Source organism: Panthera tigris, chromosome A1, assembly GCF_018350195.1.
Source record: "Panthera tigris isolate Pti1 chromosome A1, P.tigris_Pti1_mat1.1, whole genome shotgun sequence".
Taxonomy (NCBI): Eukaryota; Metazoa; Chordata; class Mammalia; order Carnivora; family Felidae; genus Panthera; species Panthera tigris.
The window spans coordinates 109040830-109056523 of record NC_056660.1 but is presented as its reverse complement, the minus strand read 5'-3'; the positions used below and the strand labels follow the sequence as shown (position 1 = coordinate 109056523).

Sequence of the window (15694 nt, the reverse complement as noted above, 5' to 3'; positions counted from 1 at the left end):
AAAATTAAAAAATAAAAAAAATATTTTATCATTTATGTATGCACATGGCCACGGCCTTAACATGGAAAGCCAGCAGTCTTGTGTCTTGCTTTCCCTGATCCTTACTCCAAGTCCCATTGCCAGCAAACCACCTTCCTTTTTCAGTTTTTAGTTTTTATGGTGGCTACTAGCATAATTCCAAAGATTTCTCAGTTCACTCACTATGGGCTTTTGTCCACTTTTTATTACAAAAACTTACAAACATGCATGAGGGCAGAGTAGTACAGTTACCTCTCCTGTTCCCACCTCCAGCCACACCAGTCTTCAGCTTATGACCCCTCTTGCCAACTCTTTTTTAATTTTCCAACATTAGATATTGTGTGTTGATTTCCCTCTTGAAAAGTAAGGGTTTACCCCATTTATACTGCCCCTTCCAAATTTTTTATAAATTTTTTAAAATGTTTATTTTTTTGAGAGAGAGAGAGCGAGCAGGGGAGGGGCAGAGAGGGAGACACAGAATCCAAAGTAGGCTCCAGGCTCTGAGCTGTCAGCACAGAGCCCGAAGTGGGGCTTGAACCCACAAACTGTGAGATTATGACCTGAGCCAAAGCTGGACGCTTAACTGACGGAGCCACCCAGGTGCCCCCCCCCCCATTTTTTTATGGTAAATTATTTTTAGATCTTATGGTACCTTTGCAATTTTGAATACTTAAATCTCTTGTTTTTGTTCCATCCTCCTCAGTGCTGTTCAACTGATGCCTTCCACCGGTAAGCTGGGGGAGCCTCACCTGTCTTTCCTTCTGCTTTTACCCCTCAACCATTTTCAGCTGTACCTCTTACATTGTCAGGTTGATAGCATTCACAGCCGGTTGTATAATTACAATTAAGTTGTCTGTGCTTTGTCTATTGGTCCTAAGATTTGAAAGTCTTACATCGTCAAGGGAATTGACATTATCAGGGCTTTAGATATCGTTCACTGCAGATCCACATGTTGTGCTGGACTTCATCCCTGGCCCTGCCCATAGACTCAGGGCGACAGCCTTGTGCCACTGGGAGACGAACGTTCTAAGCGTCTAGTTAACACCTTTCAATTCACAATTAGTTGCTAGTTAGTAAGACTCAGGGACCCACACTCTACAAGCTCTCTTATTTCTCATTTACATCTTGTGTGGCCTTCTATTCTTTAATCCTTTTGTGCATTGAGTCCCCATCTGGAGAGGAAAACAGTGTCTCCACTTTTACACCCACACCAATTTTAGACTCTTGGTAAATTACAATGGTTTCCCCAAAAGTTGTCAAGTAGATACAACTGATGCCATTGAAGGGACACCGTACTGTCGGGTTCTACATATACTTTATTTTATAATGAATTATAAATATATAAATATTTTTAAAATAAAGTAATTAAAAAACTCATAAATTAAAATATTCAGCTTCATTGCTTTGAGTATTTCTTTTGCATGATCGCTTTTAGCCTTTCCAAGAAGTCTTTCAGTGTACTCTTCTTGACTTCATTCACAGAACAGGTCTGCAAAAGAAACATTTCATTAGCTTGTCATTTCATTAGCTAAGTAATTGAGTCTGTCTTTCCTGCCTGTCTACTGAGTCAAGCCTGCTGTGGCCCTTGCTACCCAAGCAATTATTTCTGACCAGGGCCTCCTCACTCCTCCAGTCTAGTTTCATTGGAAGTCCCTCTCTGCCACCAGGCCTCTTCTGTGCATGCTAATAAACTCCTAGAAATGGTTACCTTCACTGTCAGCCTCTGAGGGGTGCCACAGACCCTGCGGGAGGTGGGGGGGAGAGTGTCACAACTCCATGCTGCTTTGGGGCTTAACATGAGGTGGAGCCTCAGACCTGCCTGCAGCCATCCTGGGCCTTCCGCATCGCCAGCTGGCCTGCTGAGACAGAGAGTCGTTCCGTTCTCTCTCCTGCCTATGAACAGCATCCCTCCAGCTTGGCAGCACCACGGGTGGAAAGGATCCCAGGCCACTGCTTCAGTTTGGGGCTCAGCTCTGCTCTGCCACTTTATTAATTATGTTGCTTAGGACACACTACTTCATTTATAAAAGCGTCGGTGTTTTCCCTTATAAAAGGGGGACAATTGTGCCTATTCCATGAGATAATTAAGAGGATTAAAAGAGGGAATGAGCGTAGTGGCAGCACCCTATTCCTTACCTTACCTTACAAATGAGGGGGGCAGGTGCAGTAAGGGGGTGAATGTCCCCAATTCCTGCCCTTGGCCCTAGATAACATCTACTCTTGGCTCTTCCTCTTTTGCACACCGTCGATTCTCCCCGCTCCCCTGGATCATGCCTTCTGGAGTGTTAACCTGCTGCATATATGCCCCACCTCAAAAGAATTTCCCTGAATCCACACCTGTCCTTCAGCTCTTGTTCCGCTTCTAGGCAGCCTAATAGAAAAACACCTCAGAAGAGTTTTGTGTCCTCACTTCCCCTTGCTTTCCACTCCTCCCCACCACCACTCTCTGTGGAACCTGCTCTAATCACGCTTTCAGTGCTGAATCTCCATAGATATCGGCATCCCCCCGTCCTCTGTCAGGCCAGATCCACTGGCCGTTCTCCTCTTCATCTGACTTGACCTTCTGGTACATTCGACACATTTGATGCCTCCTTCCTTATTAAAAGAGTCTGTTCACTTGCTGTCTGGGACACCACACAATCTTTGATTTCACTCTTGCTTCACTGGCCACTTCTCAGCTCTTCTGCCAACCTCTTCTTCCTGACCTCTGTATGTGAGAGTGCTTCTGGGCTCAGTCCAACAATCTCAACATCTCCACTTGGCTATCCAGGAGGCACCTCACACTTAGTATTTATAAATTGAACTCCCGATCCTGCACTCAGCCCCCATCCCTGCCGCACCCAGTCCTCAAAATCTGTAAACAACACCAACCATCTCCCAAAGGGCTCAGGCCAAGAACCAAGAGGCCACCTTCTACTCATTCCCTCACCCGTGATGATGGTTCTCCTGGCTCTGTTGCTATATTCCAAAGCTCACAGCCTGTATCGCTCTCACCTGCAAAACTGCTCTTCCCTCCAACCTGGATTAGTGGGATGACCACCTGGTGGGCCAGCGTGCTTCTGTGCTTAGTCTCATTCAGTTTATTCACCGCACAACAACCAGAGTGATCATTTTAAATCACATAAATTAGACTGGAGTCTCTGCCCAAAACCCTGTGGATATATCCTCCCATGCTTGGGGTAGAATGCAAAGACCATGTGTTATCTATTAAAATCCCCCTTGCTCAATCTGATCCAATCACACTGGCTTTCCTACTAATCTTTGAACATGTGAACCTCATTTCTACTTCAGGACCTTTGCACAAGTATTTCCTCTGCCTGCAATGTTCTTTCCCCAGTTAGTCATGTGGCCTGCTATCCTCACATAATTTAAATATTTGTTCAGATGATGTCATCAATTGTTAAATCAGCCCTCTTTCTCATGACCCTTCTATTCTTTATTCTTACAGGTTTTTTCATAGCACATATCACTACTGGACATAGTATTACATGTTAGTTTGCTTTCCTGACTCACTCACTAGAACATTCTGTGAGAGCAGGCACTTTTTCCCCAGTGCCTAGAGCAGCCCCTTGCACTCACAGAGCCTCAACAAATACTTGCTGAATGAATGAATGGGTTGATTAACCAAGGTTACTACAACTCTGAAGGAGGAACATTTAGATGTGAGGTTCCTGTCCATCAGGAGCCAAGCTGTTGGGCATCAAGCAGCTCACCCTGTTTGCCATGCTGCTGAGGTTCCTGTCGAGTCCTTTGAGGAATTTGGTGGAGCAGTTGTGGTGTGTATAGATCTGCCGGAGCACGGTTGTGGCTCTGCAGAAGATTTCCTTGTCACTTGTGTTCTAGAAAGAAAAATGCCACAGTTAGCCATGCACTAGCTCCATTTTGACCATGGGGGAGAGAGTTTTCCTTGTGATTGCTTCTTTCCAGGAGGACAAGTAGAGGAAGTGAGTTTGCTCAACTATGGATCAGGTACTCAAGAATTCCTTCCATGTGACTGAAGGCTGCCGGTCACAGTAAACATCCTCTCCCACTTACCTGCAAGTGCAGCAACCTTCTCTTTTCCCTCAGATGGTGTTGCTGAAAAGGTACCTGAGTAAAGTCACTCAGCTAAGTAGGTGACAGAGCAGGGATTTGAATGTGGAGCCATCTGTCTATAGCCCACGTCTGTTTCTCTCCACCACACGTGCTGTTCTGTAGGTGTCTGCATGAGCTTGTAGTCAGATTCTGCTCTGTCTCGTTGCTATAAGGTTTTAAAGTCCAGGTTTCCCAGAGATCCTACATACTTGTTGAATAAATGAGTGCCCATCCTGTGGCCTGGTGCTTTGGGTAGCATTCTCCACTTGGCCCTCCCCACAGGAGATGGCAGTATGTGCAAAGCTTGGGGTCCATGTGAGGAGATCAGACATTAGCCCATACAGCTAGAGGGGTGTGCCAGGGTCGGGGCTAGGTGTGAGATCAGAGGAAACTTCTGGGAGAGGGTGCCCCTGAGCTGAGCTGTGGACACAGCTTCTGTAGAGGCCTTTGGTCTGGGATGTGCAGCATGAGAGAACCTTGGTGGGATGCAGTAGCCCTGATGTGTGTCTGGTTGAATGACTCTTCATGGGGACATTCGGGCTTTAGAAGAGGGAATGTCCAGTGGGGGAAAACAGCTCTTTTGGGGAACCTGGGAGAGGGATTGTAACTCAGTCTGAATCAGGCCCAGTGTGTCCTCCCACTTTGCACTGAAGAACAAAAAGCACAGAGTGTGGAGAGTGGTCTTAGCTTGAACCTGATCCAGCTCAGATAAAGCTGTCTCTATCCTCTTCGAGAACATGCTTTGTTGGTCCCTTGCCACGCAAAGTGTGGTCCATGAAATAGCAGCCTGGGCATCGCCTGGGAGCTTGTTAGAAATGCAGAATCTCAAGCCCGCCCCCTAGACGCACTAGATCACAAGTTCCATTGACAAAATCTCCAGGGGATTTATATGACAAGTACTGTCTGGGCAGTTTTTTTTTTTTAAGTTCCTGCATTTTTTTTTTCTGATTATTAAGGTAATATATGTCTACTATAAAGGTGATATATATTCAGCAAAGATGAAATTCACTCATTACTCCACCAGCCAGAGAGAGGTAACTTTTGATGTTTTGATAAATACCTTACAGTTTAAAAATTATTTTTTATTAAAAAAAATTTTTTTAATGTTTATTTTTGAGAGAGAGAGAGTGTGTGCACACATGCAAGCCAGCGGCGGGGGGGGGGGGGCAGGGGGCGGTGCGGAGAGAGGGAGACAGAGGATCTGAAGTGGCCTCTGCGCTGACAGCAGAGAACCAGATGTGAGGCTTGAATTTGCAAACCATGAGATCATGACCTGAGCTGAGTTGGACTCTTAACCAACTGAATCACCTAGGCGCCCCTAAATGTTTTTTGAAGTTTATTTATATATTTTGAGAGAGACAGGGAGAGAGGGAGGGAGAGAGTAAGCGGGGAAGGGTCAGAGAAGGGGAGAGACAGAATGCCAAGCAGACTCCACGGCCAATGCAAAGCCTGATGCAAGGCTCAAACCCACAAACCATGAGATCATGACCCGAACCTAAATCAAGAAATGGAGGCTTAACCAATTGAGCTACCCAGGCGCCCCTTTAAAAATACTTTTTTAAAAATGGAGATCAACTATTGATACTGTTTTGTAGTCTTTTTACACACTAGATAGTATAAACATTAAGTATTCACTAGTGTTTAAGACCGTGGGGTTGAGAGCTGCATGGGAACCCGTGGCATCTTTGTACCGTAATTGGTTCATACCCGATCGTTGCAGTTTTTTGCTTCCGTAAAATAAAGTGGCAGTGAGTCATCTGTGTAAATGTTTATGTTCATCTCGTATTTCTTTAGGCTAAATTCTAGAAGTGTATTTCATAATTTAGGGTTTTTTCCAGGAAGACCCAGACCCGGACGGAAGCATTAGAATCCCAGGCTACAGAAGCTTCCCCTTTGCCCTGTGGGCCTTCGTGGCCCATGGGCAAGGCCTTTGGGAGGACGCGGACTTAACGAACCAGACAGGAGCCCTCCTGGTCTCTGATTGTAGTTGGAAACTTGAAAGCAGTACCAGTATCTCTGGGCTCTGAGAGTCCAGAAACCTCCCGTAAATCTCTCTCTCTTTGGAGGCTTAGTGGGTGAGCCGAGGTGGTGAAGGCAAAGGGAAGGCAGACCCCAGCTGTGCTGCTGGAGAGAACAATGAGGTTCGGGAAGACCAAGAAGACAAGAGCCTCTTTGCTTATTTTTTCTTCAAAACGGAATGAAAACTTTTCTGAAACTTTGGCTTAGAGCCTAGAAATTAAGCTCCCTTGGGGCCCCTGGGTGACTCAGTCAGTTAAACGTCCTACTTCGGCTCAGGTCATGATATCATGATCTGTGAGTTCAAGCCCCGCATCAGGCTCTGTGCTGACAGCTCAGAGCCTGGAGCCTGCTTCAGATTCTGTGTCTCCCTCTCTATCTGCCCCTCCCCTGTTTGTGCTCTTTCTTCTCTTGCTCTCTCTAAAACATAAACATTAAAAAATTAAAAAAAAAAAAAAACTAAAAAAAAAAGAAATTAAACCCTGTCAGTTTTGAGTATATGGCCTTATATATAATTGTCTCTGAACACATTCTTCAAAGGATGTTCTAAAGGTTACTAGGATAAAATAGGAATTGAAAAGAGTTTGAATCTCATGGAAAAACTTTAAAAGCACTAATTCTAAAGGAAGTTTTAGTTAAGACCTCAAAGTTTCAGTTGCACTGGTATTGCAGCTACAGGATGCTGCTCCCTGCTTCTCCAGCTTTTGCTGCCCGAGCGTGTCCTGCCTAGTGCAGGGGGCATGCTCGGACAGCCTGGTGGGCCTTGCAGTTTAGGACTGCTCAAGGAAAGGAGCTTCAACAGGGGGGCCTAGGCCTTTGCTGGAAACAAGCCTGATCCTCATGGGAGTAGAAGCAAATGGGAGAATACCTTCCAGGCTTTCTCCTGTGGCAGAGACTGTTAGATTTCTAACGTGGTCCTTGACTAGCTTCGTTGAGGGCCGTAAAAATCTAGTCCCCTTTGTGTTGTACTCATTATCTCCACTTCTGCCCAAATACTACTTGTGAAAAGTCTTTCACTTTTACTTAAAAAAAGAGGGGGGTGGTGTCGAGGGCTGGCATAGAGTTCTCTGAGGAATCATGGACTTGAGCTTTCTTTGGAAAGCAGGAAATACCTCCAACTAATGGTCCACCTAAGAAATCCATCTTGGACCAGCCAGCTTGCTTGTTCTCCATTTTGATCTATCTCAGACCACCTTAATTTCAAAGATACCTGGGTAGATCAGCACTTTCTTTCCAGCCACTGCCAACAACAGGATCCCACCCAACTTGGAGATAATAGAATTCTTGATCCCCCAAAGAAAGGAAACTAATACATGGGATTTGGGAAAGATGTCCTTCTTTGGCAACACAAAGAAAATAGCAGCCTTTCCTTATTCTATAATATCTTAATGGATAAGTAAGCAGTGTTGTGTTTTTGAGGAAAAGAAAAGGGAACAATGAAGATGGTTAATGCCAGAGGGGTAGAAGCAGTTTGAGGAAGGCAGGTAGGACTGAAGCAGGACAACAGGGACTTTTTTAGCAGATGTCTACCCATGTGGTGAGGGGAGCATGTGGTAACTGGTGGAGAGGAAGGCCAAGAACGGCAGGACAGTGGCATGTCCTGGCCTGCGCCTCAGCAGGGGTGAGGGCAGGCCTGGTCTTCTAGAGATGGCCTGGAGTGGAGTTGCCCCTGGGCATGAAGTCACAGAGGGTTGGATCATTTCTATCCCCTGGCCCCTCCTTAGAATTACTGCTCCTTTATAACCAGTTTTTGCCTTTAACCAAGAGTTACATCATTTTACAGTAACACATTGCACTGACTCAAGAATTGGATATCAGCCAACTGTCAAAATCACTTTCATATCTTCCAGTGTGGAGACTGAGGCACAAAGAGATATGGAGACTGGCCAAAGGCCACATAGCTAGTTAATGGCAAAACTGTGGCTAGAACGACAGGCTGTGTCACTTCCAGACCCTTAGCACTTTGGGACCCAGCCCTTGGCTTTGATGGAGCCCCCTTCAGCAGTGCACTGCAATCTGGAGGACCCAGAGCACAGCCCAGTGGACTCTTGGCTATTTATATATATATATATATATATATATATATATATATATATATATATATATATAAAAAACATGTTAATAGATGTTATGTATGTATTATAGAATTCTACGTATGTATAAAATCTTCAAGTTCTTCCAACCTCCTTCCTGATGGACAGAGTCTGAAATGGGATGAGATTCTAAAGGACAAAATTGCATAATGTATATATAATATATTATATATATTATTCCATAATAATACATTATGCATCAATATTATATATATGATTATAGTATTATATATTATTGTGTATCAGACTCCGGGACTAATCTTTAATGAAATGAGATCGTCCAGACAAAGCCTGAAGAACAGTTTTCCTCACCCAGAAGGATGGGTCTGTCCTCTGGCCCAGGTGCTGGGGTGTGGCCATGCCCAGCCTGCATGGCTGCACTCCTGGCCAACTGATCCCCTCTGGTCCACGTGGAAAGCAAGTGGTTAGGAGACCACTGGTAAATTGAAGCTTTGGGTTTTTCATTCTCAGTCTTGTGTTTCCATGAAAACAGGAACTGATGTGCACAAAGCTATTGACATGGCTGTAGTCATATGTTTGTCAGAGAAAATGCACTATCAGCTGTCAAATCTGTCTCCTCCCACTAAAGATAGAGGGGCGGGGGTGAGACGGCACAGGAGGCGGAAAGGCGAGATGCCCGAGCAGCCAAAGCCAGGGATGTGTGGGTCCCCGTGTAGCTGGGCCGTTCTGGACCAGACTGGAAGGGGCTTGGCAGGATGGAGCAGCTGAGGGTTTCTGGACAGCCGCCCCCGGAGCCGGTGGGCTGTTAGGTGACCAGGCTGCGGAAAAGGAGGGGCTCTGGCGATACCTCCTCTGTTGCCATAGGAAGTCTCTTAGACAAAATGAAAGCTCCTTCAACCTGTAATCTCCATATCTCTCTTTGTGAGGGTATTTGGTTTTTCAGAAATGTATGGGCTGGAAAAACTCTCCCCTTCAACAGGCCTTTACTGAGTGCCTCCTATATTCCAGGTACTAGGCTGCAGTGTAGGAGGAAAAGAAAGAACTTTTCCTTGACCAGGATCTGATTTAAGATGACAAAATCCAAGCTTCCTATTACCCATCTTGTAAATCAAGTGAAACCAGAAACACCAAAACATGTTTGAGAGTAAAGATCAGAATTCTCATTCTTTAAAAACATCTAACAGCTTATAGTTAATTTGGGCCATTCAATTTCTGTGTAAAAGAAATTTCTAAAAGTTCAAACAAGAAACACGTGGCCTTCCTTTCCCAAGTCACTAATCTGCCAAAGCAGACCCTGGGATAGCTCTTACCTTTGGGGCTGCCAAGACGTCCATGACAGTCAGCTCCATGCACGAGTCCTGGCCGCGACGGGAACGAGAGAGAACAAGAGACAGAGTCACTTCCGACTGTACGGAGGGATCCTTGCTGGGCAGTTCTCCCTCCCTCCAACCAAGTAAATTTCCTACCATCCCTCAGGACCAAAAAGCTCCTGCAGAGAAATCTCTGCACAGCTCCCTGTCTGTCACCAACCATCCACTTCTTTGGAAGTCCTGATGTTCTCATAGTCTAAGAAATACCCACGGCATCACCAGAACATCTGGAGAGATGGTGCCAGATATCTTACTCACGTTTCTCGCTGTGAGGATGTTCAACGTTTTGATGATCTCTTTCAACGTATTATTGAAGTTCTGGCCGTGGACGAAGGTGCTGGTAAATGCTAGTAAGCAGACCAGAGCTGGAATCAGTTGGGAGGTGAGATCCATTAATAGATCTCTATTTGCAGTGACAATCTGAGACAAATCCGTTTACTAAAAGAGAGTAACAATGCAATTCTGACGAAGATATCTCTATATATAGATTTAAAATTGCTGAAACTGAGGGAAAATGAGGGAAATTGGAAATTTTCATTACACCAGGTTGTCATTCGTTTGGGGCCAATCAGCACCTCTCTTCCAGGAGAAAAAATACCTCACAGAAACAGGTAAAATGTTCCTGTGAAATCATACCAATAGGAAAATGAAACCTTTTTTTAAAATTAACTACAAAGTATCAGCATAGGAAATTACACCATAATTTGTTCTTTAGATTAATCTTATCAGCTTGGGGTTGCTGCTGGCTTTTTGTTTGCACAGAAGGAAGAGGCCACAGGTGTCCGAATTTGTTTTAGTGCAGTCCTCCTGGGGAAAGATAGAGTAATATCAAGAAAGTTTGACTTGAATAGTATTTCAGCCTGGCTTCTTCCAAGTACGGGTGGCATCTTGGAAACTCTGCTCTTGTGGAAAAGCTGATCTGGGGTTCTTTCTCTGGGTAGAAGGAACATAATGGGCAAAGACTCTCTCCTGTCTTGGCACTCAGGCATGCCATTCCTCCAGGTTTAGGCTTTGGCAAAAATGAGTGACATCAGGTGGGGCTCAGTCCAGATTACCTCCAGTCCATAGGCCTTTAGCGATAAGGAGCCCCTTCACAAAACATGTCTATCTCGGGTTTTCAGGAATGACCACTTTGTAAATGGAACTTAAATATGTCCTCAGCTCATTACGAAAAAGAGCCATAATCTTCCTGGTTTACAAGTCGGTTGTCTGTCAACACCCCACAACCTGCCCTGCTGCCTGAGTCTAATCCCCGGGGCCCCGCTGAGGTCCAAGCACCCCCACTCCTCACTCAGGGAACAGGACTCCTCAGCCCTGGTGTACCACTGCTCTTTCCTCCCGAGGCTTTCCTTCTCTGTCCTGTCCACTGCCTTTCCCTGCTGTCTGACCTTCCTCTCCCTACTGATTTCCTCAGTTCACACAGAAAAGAATACCACTAAGTTGTCCCCGTGCTTTGGGGCTTATTACAGGGCCTGGCGCTTTGTGAAGGAGAGGATCCAGATAAGTGTATGAGGAAGGTCCTTCGGCCATATTTTGGATCCTTCCACTGGACTGCAGTGGGTTTGCCAAACTCCATGCAATGACTTCTGTTACCAACAATGCAGAGTTGGGTTACACTTCCCAGGTTAAGGGCATAGCCTCCACAAGGCTGCTCTCCCATCAGAGAGGGTCGCCAGTCTACCCTCACTTTTCGCCGTTTGGCTAAAAATTTGAAAGTTCCCACTACCTTCTCAGGCTCTGTAGTTTGCTAGAGTGACCCATAGAACTCAGGAAAGTACTATACAGAAGGTGATAGCTGTGTTACAGCAAAGGGATACCAGTAACACCCAGCCAAAAGAACAGACACAGAGGGTGAGTTCTAGGAAGGTCCCCAACGTGAAGCTTCTTCTGTTTCCTCCCCATTGGGTCCAAGCATGCCACCTCCCCAGCACTTTAATGTATGACAGCGCACAGAGTACTGCCAACCAGGGCAGTTCACCTGAACTATGCTGTCCAGAATATAGCTGGGGTGTTGTTCTGTAAATGTGATTGATTGGATCATTGACCCCTTCAGTTGACCTCATCCTCCAGCCCCGCCCTGGAGGTTTGGCTGATACCACTATGGCCTCAAGGTGATGCTGGTCCCTACCCTGAGTTGCCTAATTAGCATAAGCTCTTAAGGCCCTGACACTCTTATACCTTGGGAAGTCCCAAGGATTTAGGGGCTCCTTCCCAGGAACCGGTTACAAATTCTTTATCCCATGGGCTTAGAAGTTACCTCCTAAGAGCTGGGACAAAGGCCAGATCTCTCTGGGTAAGTTTTTTTGTTGCTGTCGTTTTAAAATTTTTGCATAGGTTTTCCCCCCAAGTTTTATTGCAATATAATTGACATATAGCACTGTGTAGGTCTAAGGTGTACAGCATAATGATTTAACTTATATATATTACAAAATGATTACCATAATAAGTCTGGTTAACACCCATCATCTCATTTATATAGAACAAAAAAAGAAAAAATGTTTTTTCCCTTGTGATGAGAACTCTTAGGATTTACTCACTTAACAATTTAACAAGATTCCATACAGCAGTGTTAATTAATTACAGTCATCATGTTGTACATTACATCCCCTGTACTTACTTACTTTATAACTGGAAGTTTGTTTTGACCACTGTCATTCTCTTCACCCTCCCTCTACCCTTTTTACCTATGGTGACTACAGATCTGATCTCTCTTACTGTGAATTTGGGTGTTTGGGTTTTGTTTTGTTTTGTTTTTGTAAGATTACACAAATAAGTGAGATCATACAGTATTGTGTTTCTCTAACATTTCACTTAGCATAACACCTTCACGGTCTATTCATGTTGTCACAAGTGGTGGGGTTTCCTCTTTATGGCCAAGTAATATTCCATTGTGTGTGCATGCGTGTGTGTGTGTGTGTGTGTGTGTGTGTGTGTACAAATTCTCTATCTTCTCATCCATCAATGGATACTTAGGATGTTTCCATCTCGACATATTGTAAATAATGCTGCTGTGAACATAGGGGTTCATGTATCTCTTCAACATAGCATTTTCATTTCCCTTGGATGTATTTCCAGAAGCAGAATTAGTGGGTCATATGGTATTTGTATCTTTAATGTTTTGAGGATTTTCCATACTGTTTTCCACAGCGGCTGTATCAGTTTGCATTCCCAGCAACAGTGCAAGAGGGTTTCCTTCTGTCCACATCCTCGCCAACACTTGTGGTTTCTTGCCTTTTTGAAATAATCATTCTAACAGGTATGAGGTGGCATCTCACTGTGGTTTTGATTTGAATTTCCCTGATGATGAGTATCTTTTCATGCATCTATTGGCCATTCATGTATCTTCTTTGAAAAATGTCCATTTAGGTCCTTTGCTCATTTTTTATTGGGTTATTTGGGTTTCTTGCTAGGGCAAGTTAGGTCTTCACTACAGAGTTGAGGAGAGTTACTAAGAAGGGTTGAGTTCCTTCCAGGACAGATGGAGACTTCACATCCAGATAAACTGTTGTTTGGAGTAAATGGTGCATACCCCTTTTTTGAGGAAAGGTCCAAGTTAAAACAGGAAGTTAAAACTTGAAAGTGCAGACATCCTGGAGGAGAGTTCATGGTGCAGAACACACGTGTCAGAGCTTTGGGGCTGCGGGAGAGCTGGAGAGAAGGGGAGGTCAGCAGGATACAAAAGCTGTCCTTGTGTTCAGTGGTGGCTTTTTTGAGTACATGCCTTTCCTGAGGGCTACACGCCAGGTTTAAGGCTCTGGGGGCAAAGATGTAAACAGAAGAGATTTGTAATATGCGAACTAGTAGCTCAGAAGCAGAATAAAGCCTTTTTTTTTTTTTTTTTTTTTTTTTTTTTTGGTTTTGTTTTGTTTCAATGGTTGGATAAATCCAGGGATAGGTGAACTTTGCAGAACATCATGGAGTGACCGGAAGGTCCCCTTGAAGGCTAGGAGAAAAGGAGCTGTTCTCTCTGCACTGTGGCCCATGGCACTGTGCATGTAGCTGGCTGGACAGAGGCCTGGAAGATGGAGCCTGCCCATCAGGGACAAGGACAGCTACCACCTGCACAGGAGCCTCTCCCAGCCATCAGGAGTCACAGGCAGTGATGATACAAGGCAGACAGGCACCGGAGCTCAGAGAGAAGTTGAGGACTCTGCTAGGTTCTGGCTGTGTCAGGCATAGACCCCCTTCCCTTCACCCTGTGTGAGTGCTGAGAACCAGCCCTGGCTTCCGTGTGGCCTCAGAACTGTCCTTTCAGGCCCTAGAACGTGACAGTTTTGAACACTGGGTTTTGGAATCCATCAAACAAGCCACTTGTCCACTCTGTCGCCGTGGACAGATCACTAACTCTGTCTGGGTCTCAGTTTCCTCACCCGTGGAGTGGGAATGATGTGGCTCCTGCTCATAAGATCCCTGTGAGGTGTGAGAGAGATTCTATGCAAAGTGCTGGGCACGTATTACTCCATGAGGTGTGGCTGTTTCTGGAGGCCACCTCAGCACATGGCCAGCCAGGCCGCCTGTCAGGGCTGGCTGCTCTGCTTTCTCAACTTCCTCTGTAAAGTGGGAGCAATCGTGGTACCTCCTTCATGTGGCTCTTGTGAGGAATAAATAAGTTAATGTTTTTAAGTAGTCAGAATGGTGCCTGGTACCTAGTGTGTGCTCTGTGATAGTATTATTATTAATATTTATTTTTATTTTTATTATTGTTATTAATCGTATCTTTGATTGATCCCATGACTGTGGTACTTCCTCTACCTGGCAAACCTGCGTCTGACAGGGCCACTGGGAGTTTTGCTGCTGGACACTACCCCACCCACATCCCTCCTGCATGTGTCCCCCTTTTAGTCTTTGAGGCCTTATTCTTGTTTGGGGAGGGTGAGCGTTAGTTGACACCCTGCAGCCCTCATACTTAGGTCTCTGGAGTCCGCTCAGGAAGTAGGTACCACTGAGCACCTTACACAGAGAGCACTCAGTGCAGGGAAGTAGGTGTTGGTGAACATATTGGGAGGGTGGGGGAACAGGCTCCCGGTTGGGCCCAGAATTCTAAAGAAACGACCCTCAGGAAGGAGTGCCAGCCCTAGGGCTGCACCGCTGGTGTGGAGTTCAAGATTGCATTGCTGGAGCTCTATTCTGGGGACCCCAGGGCTGCTGCCTCTGCTATGTCCCAGCACCCCTAGCACTGCTCCTGCAGAAAACCTAACCTCCCGCTCCAGGGCACAGGAAGGGGGCATCTGCCACAGCTCCCTAGAGAACAGGGACAGGTGAGAGTACCCAGAGCAGCCCAGTTTCCAGGCCCTGGCTGAGGAGTCCTGCCACAGCAGCCATCCCCAGCGCCCTGTCCTACCCTGAACCCTGCATGCGTCCTCTTCCGTCCTCTTGGGTCAGTTGTGTGACACAACACAGAGAGAAGAGCCCTTTCCAGGACCTTCTCACAGGCTTATTCATGTTGAAAATAAGACTCCTCCAAAGGAGCTCTATCTAGCAGACGCTGGAATAAGTAGGCCTTAGAGGGGTTGTGGGGACAGTTCATGGCGGGCCAGTAGGCAGGCGCTCCCTGGGGCCCTGCAGGAACTGGGTGAGCCAGCAGCCTGGGAGGAGAACCTTCTGGAGGACTGCAGTCAGAGGTCACTGTGAGCTCAGAGCTGGTAGCTGGCGTGGATCAAGAAGCATGGCTCACGGATCATGGATTGCGTGGGGCGGCAGCATCCATGAGTCTGAGGGTGGCTCCCAGTATGTACTGTCACTGAAGGCCATGCATCCTGCAGTCAGCGGGGCCCGGTGCTTCGAGTCCCAGCTCTGCCCCTTGCTCTCAAGGTGACCTCGGGAAAGTTTCCCTGCCCACACTTCTCTGTAGAACTGAACTAATAAAGGACTGTGGGAAGATTATATGAGGTGATCAAAACAGTGTTCAGTGTGGTGCCGGCCTGTAGGAAGTCTCCCAACTTTTGTTATCATCATTATCATCATCATAGCACTTGGGATGGGCTGAATATAGGGGTGAGGAAGAGTGAGAAGTCACACAGAGCCCCAGGTTTCTGGCATGGGAGCTGCTGTTGGCAGAGATGACAGTTTCATAGGGAAGAGGGGGACCCTGAGCAGAGGAGAGTCTGGGCTGTCGACACAGACGGCGAGGAAGCCAAGGGGAAGAACGGTACTGCCCCCGGA

At 46.0% G+C, this 15694-nt stretch overlaps 1 protein-coding gene across 1 annotated transcript; it reads right to left on the bottom strand.

Annotated features, from left to right (window-relative positions):
* Window positions 1-1414: 1414 nt before the first annotated feature.
* On the bottom strand, window positions 1415-9925 carry IL4 (interleukin 4). The gene is made up of 4 exons (XM_007087766.2): window positions 9791-9925; window positions 9473-9520; window positions 3732-3857; window positions 1415-1507 (listed from the first exon to the last, which is right to left on the bottom strand). Exons 1-4 carry the CDS (start codon window positions 9923-9925, stop codon window positions 1415-1417), a joined length of 402 nt encoding a protein of 133 aa, XP_007087828.1.
* Window positions 9926-15694: the final 5769 nt, after the last annotated feature.

What these genes read in the sequence shown, in the direction of transcription:
- IL4 (XM_007087766.2), bottom strand. Translation starts at nt 9,925, where the DNA reads ATGGATCTCACCTCCCAACTGATTCCAGCTCTGGTCTGCTTACTAGCA. An exon ending in ACATCCTCACAGCGAGAAAC is followed by an intron (nt 9,521 to 9,790) that starts GTGAGTAAGATA and finishes CGTCGCGGCCAG; the next exon opens with GACTCGTGCATGGAGCTGAC. An exon ending in TCAGCAGCATGGCAAACAGG is followed by an intron (nt 1,508 to 3,731) that starts GTGAGCTGCTTG and finishes TTTCTTTTGCAG; the next exon opens with ACCTGTTCTGTGAATGAAGT.